Source organism: Capra hircus, chromosome 21, assembly GCF_001704415.2.
Source record: "Capra hircus breed San Clemente chromosome 21, ASM170441v1, whole genome shotgun sequence".
Classification (NCBI taxonomy): domain Eukaryota; kingdom Metazoa; phylum Chordata; class Mammalia; order Artiodactyla; family Bovidae; genus Capra; species Capra hircus.
The window spans coordinates 40,994,357-41,007,919 of NC_030828.1; the positions used below are offsets into that span (position 1 = coordinate 40,994,357).

Consider the following 13,563-nt stretch of genomic DNA (forward strand, 5'->3'; position numbering starts at 1 on the left):
GGTGCTATTTCAATGATTATAGCTAGACTTCTCAACCAGTGTGCTCATATGTAGTTTAAAGATTTACCTGAGACCATGAGCCTTTCTGTCTTTGTGAGTATCTACCTGGAGTTGCTGGAGGGCCTTCTGCTGTTCCTATGAATAGCCTCATTTGCCTACTTTATTATTAGATACAAATAGTTCTATTTTTTAAATAGGACATGTCCTGAAAAAGGTCAAAAAACTACTGAGCTACAGGATATATTTGCAAAGCATCCCCGGTGGTCCAGTGTTAAGAATCCATCTGCTAATACAGGGGACATGGGTTCAATCCCTATCTGGGAAAATCCCACAATTCTTGGGGTTAAACCCAAGCACCACAACTGTTGAAGCCTATGTGCCCTAGAGCCTGTGCTCTGAAACAAGAGAAGCCACTACAATGAGAAGCCCTAGCATCGCAACTACAGTAGCCCCTGCTTGCTGCAACTTAAGAGAAAGCCCACACGCAGCAATGAAGACTCAGTGCATCCAAAAATAAATTTATTTTTTTAAAAAAGGCATTGAGCTACAGGATATCCCTGCAAAGCATCTTTCTTGTTTATAAAAATATGACTAGGAATAAAAAGATTATCACAGATTTGTAAAATTCTTTCAGTATCTCTTTTGAGCAGTCAGGAAGTAGTGAAACTACTTTGTTCTTTTTATCTTCTAAATTAAAAAAAGAAGGAAAAAGATACTTTTCAAAGAGGCAAAATTTACTTACCTTTGTCTCCATTGTAAGTGCAAATACATGGCAATTTTTCTTGTGGACTCCATAATCTAACAGTGCCATCTGCTGAACAAGACAGTAATTGATTTTTTATGCCACTATAAGCAAGACCCCAGACAGCATCTGTATGAGCAATTAAAGTGCCAGCTAGAACATTTGGCTCTGTAACGAAAGAAACAAAACAAAAATTAGCTGAAAGAAGTTCAAAAGAAATGCTTTTGTATATAAAGATAACTACATAATTAAGTACAAAGACTACACATAAAGGTCATCAGATAAACCAATGTGTACACAGTGGCCGTCTCTAAGTTGTGGAGTTATGGGATATTTATATGCTACCTTCTAATACTTTCCTGTATTTCTGCAATTTTCTAAAAAAGGAACACCCACTTTTAAATAAACAGCTTTACTGAGTGAGATATAACTCCCATGCCATAAAACTCACCAGTTTAAAGTGTCAATCCAATGATTTTTAATATATTCACCAAGTTGCACAGTCATCGCCATGTCAATTTTAGGGCATCTTCATCACTTTTTAGCTATTTCCCCTCAATTTTCCTTTCTGCCTCTCTGCAGCCCTAGGCAACCACTGCATATTTTGTTTCTATAAATTTGCCTATTCCAGACATTTTATACAAACGGCCCTTTCTGACTGCCTTCTTTCACTTGGCGTGTTTTCACGGTTTACCTGGGCTGCAGCTTGTATCAGTGCTCCATTTCCTTTTACTACCAAACAATATTCCAGTGTGTGGATATACTACATTTTATTTATCCAGTCATCATTTGAAGGACAATGGGGGCTAATAACATTAAACATCATCTGTCCTACAATTCTGTTTCTCTACTGAATTCCCATTTTCCACAGATATTTCTCACAGTTCATAACCTCCCTTTCACATGAATAAATTACCTCTCATAATAAATTCACTGTGGAAATATAGCATTGAAAGAGGAACTTTTCCTCTACTTTTCTGTCACCCAACCTATAAATCGACTAGTGTCTAAATCCATATTCTCCATGTTTCCAGATACAAGTAAGGAATTGCCCTCCATTCCTGAAATGGAGAATTCCACCAGGTATTCTGGATTCCATTTCCCACACTAACTTGCTTTCATGTTTAGTTTTTCTACTATACAGATTATCCTCCTCCTTGGGATCATTACCACAGCAAACAAATATGCTTCAAAATCTCTAAATCTAACAAACAAAACTTACATCAACTTCCAACCAAATAGAAGAAAAGCAGATTCAGTAAATATGCTTTCTTACCTTCCATTTACTTTCTAAATCATTCTGATACTATCACCACAACAAAACCACCCTTGCTAAAATCATCAATGATGGGTTCTATCAAATCTAATAGTTTCCCTTGCTTCTTCCTTTCATCACTTTGCTTTTCATCCATAGAGTATACCTTGGAAGGTCATCCACAAGTCCCTTTACCTTGTGGTCTCAGACCCAGCATCCAACCTCTGTCCAGCCAAAACCTGGGTGATCAATTACCTTTCTATACTTAATATTATTAGACCTCTCAGCAACATTTGAAAGTGCAGACTGCTTCTTTCTTCTCAAAATGGCTTCTTCTTTTGGTATGCGTCATGATTTCACTTTCCTGAATGTCCTCCTACCCCACAGGCACACCTTCTTACTTTTTTTTTTTTGGTTAAATCTCTTGCTTTAGTTAATCCACCCCTACATGTCAGAGTCCCTCAGGAGTCTGCCTTCTCACAACTGATGGTATCTATTTGATACTGCCTTCCTCTTAACATGCTTAAAGACCAAACTCAACATCCTTTATCTTCTCACATTCCCATTTCAATAAGCTACCATCATATATTCAGTTTTTCACGTCAAAAATGCACAAGTGGTGATGGAAAAAAGTTCTGAGTTAGTGGTAATGGCTGCATAACCCTGTGAATATGGTAAAAACTACTGAACAGTACACTTCAAAAGGGTGAATCTTATCATACGGGAATTACTCCTCAATAAAGCTGTTAAAAAAGATGACTAATCCATCACTTTATCCACTCAATCCAATTTATCCAAGATTCTGTTTATTCTACTCTGTCTCCCGAGTATGTCTTAAACCCACTTCTCTCTAACTGCTCTATTTCCACTCTACTCTTGGCAACATCATCTTCTCACCTATCTACCAGATCGCCATGTTATAACTTTACAACATTACCTTGGTATTGCTTTCTCTATTCTTTGCTCATTTCCAATCTATTCTCCTCGCAAAAGCCAGAGTTATCTTTTAAACCCTACTCTCCAGGTCACTTACTGGCTTAGAATTGTTCACTGACAGTTAACTTTTATATGGATTTTGGCTTGAATGTGATTATTTTAGATTATATCTAAAGACGACTTTGGCTGTTACTCTCTTACGTTACTGTATCTTCATATCATTTATCACAATTTGAACCTATCCATTCTCTTATGTGTTTAAAATCTGTTTTTTTTTTTCTTTTGTATTAGACTAATTCTCATTTCTTGATGTATGCCTTAATATCTGGCAAATTTAGGTGCTCAGTGTGTTAAATAAAAGACCAAAGAGTTCTTAAATTCTTTTAAAATGAACCATTAAGTAGACCATTTTTTATTTAACCATTCTCATACTAATAAACATTCATTTTAATTTTTTTTATAGTTACAAACAATGCCCTTATAATTATATTTAAATATATGCACAGGTATTTCTGTTGGCCAGATTCTAAAAATGGCATTCATGAATGAAAGTTTCAGTTTTTTTAAATTAAGAAATTTTTTGTCCCTCAAGTTCACTGATTTATACCCTCATGTCCTTATTTGTTTCTACATACATGCTCAGTCACAAAGTCATGTCTAACTCTTTGCAACCCCATGGACTATAGCATGCCAGGCTCCTCTGTTAGTGGAATTTTCCAGGCAAGAATACTGGAGTGGGTTGCCATTTCCTCTTCCAAGGGATCTTCCTGACCCAAGGATTGAACCTGAGTCTCCTGCAATGGCAGGTGGATGCCTTACCACTGCATCATCTGAGAATTCCCATTTGTTTCTGTAGTCTTGCACTAATTATTTTTGAACTACGTAAAGTAGCTAAGTTGAAAAAAATTATTCCTCACATTAAATTTCTCTTTTCTAGTATAGAAATTAATGCTTTAATTAATATAGTTTTAAAAAACTTTCTGAACACAATATAGGAAATACCAACTTGCAGGCTAAAATATTTATGGCATGATTATTTCTTAATTTTTCTCTTTAATAGGGCAAATTACTAGTAAATGGAAAGACTAAATGACAAGTTTAATACATATTTAAATAATATTTGAGGTGATTATTTCTGTCAGTGCTATTCACTTAAAAAGACACATCTTGAGCCTTTTACTTACCATATGTATCATATGGATCCACATTAGGACTAGGCATGTTCCACCACTGGATAGTTGCGTCAGTACCACCACTAAAACACTGCTCTCCATTGGAACTAATAGCTAGTGACAGAACAGGACCACTATCACAGGAAAAGAGGGAAAAATTAGTGAGAAAGCCTACAAAGAAACTTACATTTGCACCCCTCCCACCTCTCTCTAAATTTATGTGGTATCTAAAACTGTTTAAGTTAACATGTACATTTGAACGGTACTAATTATATTCTCATTAGTATAATTATTAATCAAATGTAGTATTATTCAGCTATGTCTTTCTTAATGTAAAACAAACATTATGAAAAAATTACAAGGCTTCAGGAGTGATAAATAATAGTTAACAATAATTACGGCTGTTAATTAAGTACTAATTCAATAAAACTTACATGTGGGCCCTAAATGTGTAGATAGGCTCTACATCTAAAGAGGCACTCCTAAAAGAGGGGAGAAAAAAGGGGAGGGGAGAAGATAAATAATGGTGAAACACTGGTTGATATACAAGAGTCATTAGGAAAGATCAAATAAATGCATAAAAGATACAGACCATAAAGAAGAATAATTACTTATAATTAGCAAATTTGGAAGAAAAAAAACAGGCTAACATTAAAATACTTGCTTTTTGGCAGGAACTGTTTTTTGCAAGTTCCAAAGTTTCAGAGTATGGTCCTCAGAGGCAGTAACCAGCACAGGTTCTACAGGATGAAAAGCTAATGCCCGAACTCCATCAAAATGGCTACGTAGTGTATACTTGGGATTCCATGTCTTTCGAAAGGCATCTTTATTGGCAGGCAACTAGAAAGAAAGAGCGCTATATTTAGTGGTAAAAGTAATGAACTGATAGGCATATGGAGTTTTTGTTTGTTTTGCTGTGTTTAAAAGGTACATTCAAAAGTGCTTTGCTAAAATGTCCAGTGGAAATTTAGCACACCTTAAAAACTATATCTTTATCATTTAATAAGAACTAAGAAGAATCATTTCATTAGCTTTCAAATACTTAGATTGAATGAGTCCTTTAATCTGCTTTACCTAATGATCAAGGTAAACCCAAAGTCCTACTAAACATTAAAATGAGGGAAAAAAACAAAACACACAAAGAAACTACCATGTTGCAACATTTTACATGAAAACAAAAATTAAATAAATTACTACCAAAAATCCAAGGGTACAATATTAACAATACAGTTGTCATTTAGAAAATCAGCATGTGACATTTTTCAAGGCAGCAAGTTAAAGTACTTTTCAAAAGTCTGAACTAAAGACACTTTTTGTTGATATTGGTAAGAAGTTAATCTTTTTACCTTCATTTCTCCATCTGTAAAGATAGGCTGTGAAACCACTTCTAAAGCAGTCAAAAGGTTATTATAGAATTTATTTGCTTACATACTTTAAAAGTATTAATGAGAATAATCCAGCCCACCAAGGCCGATGTCTCTAAAAAGCATTCTAATATAAGTATAAAACGTAGAAAAAAATGTTCATAAAAGGAAAAATTAATTTGCTGAAAATCTGCAAATTCACTAATGCAAAATCTAAGTAAGTATAGTTAACTCTCAATTGAGTGCTTATTGTCTATAAAAAATTTAATCCAAGACTAGCTTCACCTCTAACACTGTCTTTTCCATTCCCTCTTCATCCTCTCCCCATCCCTCAAATGAAAGACTAAGTATTTAGGAAATGACAAACTAACTTTAACATTATCCTTTAAAAAAAAGTTCAAACCTAAAATGTGTTTAAAGAATTATCCTGAAAGCAGATAAGTGATTCAGGTTACCTATTTTTCTCTTGTTAACAGCAAAGTATGGCTTAATTTGAGTAGGTAATTGAGAGTTGACTACTAAGGGTAGGTATTTATCAACCAGTATTTTTAGGTAATCAATCACCCCAAACTCCTAATACACCACAATACCCAAGAAAAATTTAAATACCACAAAGAAAGTAGTTGTAAGAAAAAAACTATATATCACTTCAAATAAACACAATGTCACACTTTATCTTTTCCATGCACCTTGACATTAATTCTGTTTTATAAGTGTTTCCAAAAAATAAGGAGCCTTCTATTAAATCATTAAAAAATTAAAAATAAAACTGCACTTACATCATAACTATAGTCTGCATCATTTGTTACCGTCAAGTCTGCAAGGTCTCCAAGGCCCAGTACACTTAACAAAACATCATCAGAACCCATAATAAATGACTTGCCTCCTCCAGATGGAAACGTTATTGGTTCAGCTATAAAGAACAAAACCGCTTCTTAAATGCTGAAAAATCATACAGTACAAGACAATATTGTGGGGAAATGTAAGCACTTAACAGTTATAATATTCAGTAATATAATTAATTTTTTATTTTCCCACTTCCCTCCTTATTTCTTCTACTCAAAAAATCCTATTACTGTGCAGTAATAAACAAGTGTTTTATTTATTTCAGAACTGAGCATAATTTCCCACAAATAAAATATGCACTTGATGTATTATTTCAAGGTGGGAGCTTTATCTATTTATATCCCTTTGGTACAACTATAATTATAGTATTTTTTAAACATAATAGGTTATTGCTAAGTCCTTTCGCTTTCCATCATTATTTGTTTGAAAATGCTAGATATTCTCATCCCTGATAAAAAGTTAATACAAGTATTCACATGTTATGAGCTTCCAGTCTCTTATACAGTGTATTAGCTTATTGAAGTAAAGCCTTAAATTGCTCAGATTTCTCAATGGTCTAGGAAAAGGGCAGTTCTACCTTTAGCGTCAGTTTCTTTTCCCTAAATGGTTAATCCATGTGATCTTCAGAATGCCTTCCAGTTTTCAAACTCTGTCTATGGTTTTTTTATTTTGACTTTTTTTACTGAATATACTCCTAAAATAAATAATCTATACTGACTATAGCACTTTAAACTTCTGATACTTTGACCCATTAAAATCAAATACTACTATGTATTGTTATTATAATTATAAGCAACAATTCTCCATATCATTTCAAACATGCTTTGAAAGCAAAATTTTAATCCTAAAATACAAGGGGGAAAGTACATCAATCACTGTTAATACAAAACAACGTATTGAAACACATTTAAAATCCATGAGCAATTTTAAAAGGGAAACATAAAAATTCAAGCTAATTGTCAATTCTGAAAAATTTTCATGAAAAATGATATAAATTTAAAACACTATAGGAAACAGATGCAATGAAATATCAGTCATCACTAACACTACTGAAAACATTCTGAGAAGATACAAGTCTGCTTCTTTTAGATATATACCATATAAAAGTAAAATTCATCCTTATTTACAGTATCTTATTTTATTATTAAAGTAATCTGTAATATCAAAGTAAACTACATAATTTGATTCAAACAGGGTCCTGAATGACATTCATAAAGTGAAGTTATGTGTCAGCAACTGACACAGAGTAAATTGATAGAAAATATATGTAGGGATAGTAGTATTTAATTTTATAAGTTAAACCTATTGAATCTAAATAATCTGTAGCATGGATCCTTCCTACTAATATCTAGTATGCAGTTATTGGTAATATGAGAAGATGCTGAGAATTATAAAACCAATAGTTTAAAATTATGTTTAAGAACAGTTATATAAAATTCATTAAGGTAATACTTTCTCAAAGCAATTTTAGCCAGTACATGTTTTTCTTTTATGCACATAATTTGTTTGCAAAACAAATTAGAATAAAATGCCAAAATTTCTCCCACTCACACTCAATAAAAGAACTTTTGATAAAAGCCCAATAAAATAGCTTTAACAAAATAATGCATTATACATTCTTTATGCAGAGATATTTCTGATCAGTTATTGACCAATTTAAGAGCATGTGAAGGGAAATGTCTAACCAATATTAGCTAGTTTTACTAGTTTTATATTAATTATATTAAGCAAAAGTATTATGCCAATTTCTAATGAATCACACAACTACATTTCTCTATCTATATATACACATATATATTCATTTATATATAGCAACCTATCCTGCTCACTCGGCATACTGCATATACATCTCAGTGAATAAAATCTTTTAAGCTATATTTCTACTTTCCACAATCACCCATTACTGTGGCATACAGTAAGCACAGTAAATACTCTACCCTTGTTTATTTGCAGAAGTAATTTTTATTCTATAAATTCATGTTATTAATGTTAACATAATTATCTTCAGCACATGATTACACAGCATTGAAATATTAGCAATTCAAAGAGAAATAAAATTACTAAAATAAGTAATTTTTAATGATGGAAACTATGGTATCTTTTATTAGAAAGCCTAAAAGATTTCATCAAGCAATTTAAGTCTATTATATTAGCATTTCCCTTTATGGAAATCTTAGGGTCTACATAATGAGGTCTTATAAGCAAGGTCCTTTTTGGACTTAATAATTCTTTTCATGGACAATAATGACAAAGGAAACCTGTAGCTAACATATCAAGCTCTTCCTATCTCCTTCAATTTTTATAAAATCTAAAGAACACAGCTCAGTTACTGATTCCATTCATGCCAGTGGCAACATGGTATACATACACCTAAGTCTTTACCAAAAATAGTCTTGAAAGTTTCTAATGTGTAAGTTTCTCTCCCTGAAAACAAGCTTTCTTCCTTTACAAAATGAAGTATGACACTGTCTTTAATAAGAATGCATAATTGGAGATGGCCTCTGAAAATAAGAGATTATGAATGCTAATATTCCCCTCTTAGTTCTAAGTTAAAACTGAACCTAATTTTTTGTAGTAACAAATTCTAATAGCATCTACCCTTTAAATAGTGTAATAAGGCTCATGCTTATCTTTCCACCTCTTTATCCTTCCACTATTAACAGAGTCAGATCACTTATATTTTTTCTTTAAAAAGCACAACTAGACATATACATACAAGTTCTACATTGGTTTTTGAGTAGTACAGGTCTTAACTGTTTTTTTCCCCCTATAGGTCATTGGTTTGAAACATTTAAAAGGGTCCCTAATTTCCGCTAATATGGTATTGCCTTAAGGTGTAAAATCTACGGTTTAAATGTATAGTGTTACTACAAAAATTTTAGCAAAATATCCTATGCGGTATTTGGTAAAATACATCAAAAGCTAAAGAAGCTGAACCACTACTAAATGCATGAGATGAAGAATAATGGAGTTGGTATGTGTATTTTAGAAAATACTCTAAGGTAAAACAGGAAAATAGTGTAACAGTGGTAAAGAGAGCTAGGGAAAATCAACAAACTATTTTACCTGTCCTAGTGTTTTTCATGCTTTAATATGTTTTGTTTTGGTTTTATTATTTTATCGATTTTTCTTCACCCTTCCTCAAATATTCTTAGATTAGGATGAGTGGTAAATACATGCAGAGACAACTTTAAAGGAAAATGCAGTATTATTTAGCTTTAAGCCATATGCGCTAGTAGAGAACTCAGAAGAGAATAAGATATATTCAAAATTTTTTGACTGGGGCATGAAATTACCTTACAAAGCAAAGTAGAAATATCAATAAAATTCAATATATATGTCAAATTATTAGATAATGGATTATCCTTTATGTATGTATTATATGTCACAATAAACCTTAAAATTCAGTCTCATAACTTAGAATTATAACTTTCTCAACCTAGATTTATAAAGTACTCAAGTTATCTATGTTATCTTTACCTAAAATCAGTTATGGGAAAAAAAGCCTAAACAGTAGTTTCAATTCCTGCCCATTTCTAATTTAGGCAAATTTTAAAAAATTCATTACTAAGTTGTACATGCTTGGTACCAGGTTAAAGAATAATGATGTTGCCTTATTCTATAAAATGATTAAATTAGGCAATCATTATATACATTTTTAGAAATAATATATACATAAAGTTTCAAGCACAATGTTTGGCACTTAGCTGTCTCCTAACAAGTGACAGTTACTACGAGTTGCTAAATTTAACCAATATGACAAATAACTAAATAATTCTTTCCCATATGTACTATTTTAAGTCTTTTTAAAAATACTAATTTCCTAATACTAGATCTGTAAACTAAAGTCACAGTTCAGAAAGGTACTTTGAAATCATACATAATAGAAACAATTCCACCTAACATCAAAAGCAAAAAAATCATAAGGAAGCAAAAGTCAAAAATTTTAAAATTTCTAAGACAATGACACCAAGAACTTGCCCAAAACCTTCTCTGAAGATCATATAAGCTGATCTTCAGCATTTTAAAACAGCAGCAAATTTGTATATTAAGGAAATGTGATTTGGAATTAATGTCATCTGCAATGTAAATAAACATGGTAGCTAAATTTTGTACCTTCCTCTGCTCTTGCACCTTCATGATCAGTCATTCTAGTAGAGGCTGACCTAGACTGATTTATGATTCCTGAAGGGATGAGGGGCAGCTCATCATCTCCCAGATCAGCTATCGTGTCGCAGAGTTTTGTCCTGTTGACCCCTGTAAATTAATGTCAGCAGTAGAGGTTCATTTAACAGCTACTGCTTGACTTGCTAGAACCCTTAAAAACCAACTTATTACCAAAACAGGCTATTTTTAAGAAGCTGCAGTTATTAAAGACCTCATATAATCAAAGATGTCTTTAATTTTCCATATCAACCTCCCCACCAAAATATGGAAATAATTTTAACACTTAAGATATTTCCTATTTCTGAGGAGATACATATATATAAATAGGAGATACACACACAAAATTGAGCTGTTCATTACTCAAAGTTCTGTAAGCTCAGACACAGAAGATATCATTAAAACAAAAAATTGTGGTATTTAAGTTAACATTTAACAATGTAAAGAATAAAACAGGTTTTCCAACTTAATCCACCATTTAAAAATGTTAACAAAGAAATAAGTAAAAATTATTTTTACGAGGGTGCAACAAACATTTAACTTTCCCTGTGTTTATGTGGATATTTTCCTGCTATAGTCACACAAATCTGTCACTAAGAAATCAACTCCAATTTTCCTCAAATGTTTTTTCTCTTTTCCCAAATTTGAAAAACCTGATTCACCCATGAGTTCTCAGTTTCTCATCACAGTATGAAAAGTCAATCACAGCATAAGCTTTAAGGAGAGAATTTTAACTGGTACATGGATAATTCAGGCCAAAATATGCAAAGCTCAGGACCATCTAATATCATGGGATCTCTTTAACTATGAACGTCAGAAATGACAAGAGAATCATTTCTCTTATGTATTTTCAAAGAAAATAGTTTTAAAAGAAAATGCTTTATAGTCAACATATAAGTGAAACAATTAAAAGAGGCAAATCCAAGGCCACACAGTAAGACTATATTTACTAACATTAATACTGATGGACTAATTAAGACTATATGATCACTCAATTTTACTACAGCTATTAGAATATTAGCAATTCCAAAGGAACTATCATTCATCTGTGTATCCCTAACAGAATGCCAGGTAGTACAATGGTAAGGCTTAATGCAAACAGGTGGAATCTTACACATTTATTACCTTTATTTTTTCTTTTCATTTATTAACTATTTCACAGCAATCCCTAACTTTTTTAGAAATGCTTAAGTAACTCTTTCTGGATACAATGTGTCAAGTAGTCTGAATTTTTTTTCTAAAGTATACAATGGAGAAACTCAGTTATTATCTGAGGATTTTCTCCCTGACAAAGTGACTAAACTCTCTAATAAATGAAAAACTGCCAACTGGATGTCTAACCATCAGTGAAAGTCAACATGAAAGAAGATCAATGTTATCTCTTCTCACAAAATAGCTCTCCTTTATAACTTTCCCACTTATGAGTACCAACACCACTGATTAGATTTCTGTTCTTAAAATTCTGTAACTACATCCTAAGAATTCCTTTTCAGCTTATAAGCGGAGATGAAGGAGAATCTGTTTTGAAAAAAAAAAACCCCTCCTTTTATGTGCTCTTCAGATCAATGTCTTTCTTGCTGTTGACTGTATTCTACTCAATGCTTTCATTCTTACAAATCACTGCAGAGGGTTCCTAACTGGTGTTCCTATCTCCCAACTCCATTTGCCTTCCACCACATTTGAATACTTTGGCTAGATTAGTTTTCCAAAATCATCACATTGATCTTATCACTCCTTCCTCTGAAATCACAAGCAGCACTTCAATACTCTTTGAATCAAAGCTAACTAAAATCCTGTACTTAACCCTGCATGTGCTTCCTGATGATCCTATCCAATCTCATCTTTCAGCGCTCCGTAATACAGGTCTCCCTAATTTTCAAGTCAGAGCAGTTTCCCTATAATATATTCACCAGGGTTTCTTCTTCCGTATTTTTATCATATCTGTCTTTACCTATTCCCCAGAAAAGTGAGAATACTTCCTGCACCCACTTCCATCTCCTCCGTGAGGCTTTTGTTGATCTTCCTCTGCTGACTCTAATTATACTTATGTAAACCATAAACTTTTACTTCATTAGATACTACTTATAAACAATTTCCTCCTATGATAAATATAATAAAGACAAGAAAAGTTTTATCATTACAGATCCTATCAAGTCACATCTTCCTGAATACATGGACTAGGAAATAAGGAAGAAAAGGAAAATAGGGAACAACATGAAATTTAATGTTCATGTTACAGGAAACATTGACCGAAACAGCCCACCCTGGCAAGGCACAGTAACCACTTGTATGAGTTATTTTACAACAGGAGGCCCTGTAAGGAACATGGAACTAAAAAAGCCACCACCAACTGGAAGAACCTGGAAAAGGTCAAAAGGAGACGCCAGTCCTTATGTCTTACCAACCTTCCAGAATCTTCCTTGCTGAAATCCACTTTGGCTGAGGGATGCTCAGGTCATCAGGAATGACCTTGTGTCAGAATGACTGGCCAGAGACAACCCAGAAACTAATTCTACCACTAAAAAACCTGAGACTATCAGCCACGTGGCAGAGCAGTCCTCCTGGGTTCCCATTCCTTCCTGTGCTCCAGCCAGGGGCCCCTTTCCAATAGAGTCTCATGCTCTGGGAGCATGTGTGTCTCCTCTGACAATTCATTCTTAAGTATTAGACAAGAGTCCACTCTTGGGCCTGGGGAAGGGATCCCCCTTCCTGCAACATTCCAACAAAGGCTCCCAAATCATATAATTATTATTGCTTTTTTTGTTTTGTATACTATAACCAAACATCAGTTTCTGTGTGGCACAGTTTAGGGAAAAGGTGGAATTGTCCCTGCTTTAATTCTAGTTTCTCAAAAACTGCTAAAAGATGAAAGCAGATTTCTTAACCAGAAGTTAACAGTCTTATCTAGCACCTGTCATGTAGACATCTTTCAACTAACAACACATTTAATGCTCTTTTTTCTCTTTCTAAATCTAATATTCTAAATACAATTCTAACGAATGCAATTTCAAATAAACGTTTTGAAGTTTGATTCGAAACGAGAAAACTGTAATGGTATTAGTGTAATAGATCATACATAATGTT

General features: G+C 33.1%; 1 protein-coding gene across 4 annotated transcripts in view; it reads right to left on the bottom strand.

Annotated features, from left to right (window-relative positions):
* Positions 1–13,563, bottom strand: part of STRN3 (striatin 3) — a 105,819-nt gene that overhangs the window by 12,602 nt on the left and 79,654 nt on the right. For 2 of the 4 annotated variants that reach the window (XM_018065900.1, XM_018065899.1), the window contains 6 exons: positions 10,432–10,572; positions 6,249–6,382; positions 4,770–4,945; positions 4,540–4,587; positions 4,118–4,239; positions 743–910 (listed from right to left, as the gene is read on the bottom strand). In XM_018065900.1, coding sequence (XP_017921389.1) covers positions 743–910; positions 4,118–4,239; positions 4,540–4,587; positions 4,770–4,945; positions 6,249–6,382; positions 10,432–10,572 — 789 coding nt within the window. The remainder of the gene's footprint in view (positions 1–742; positions 911–4,117; positions 4,240–4,539; positions 4,588–4,769; positions 4,946–6,248; positions 6,383–10,431; positions 10,573–13,563) is intronic. The other 2 variants (XM_018065902.1, XM_018065903.1) reach the window with 1 other exon arrangement.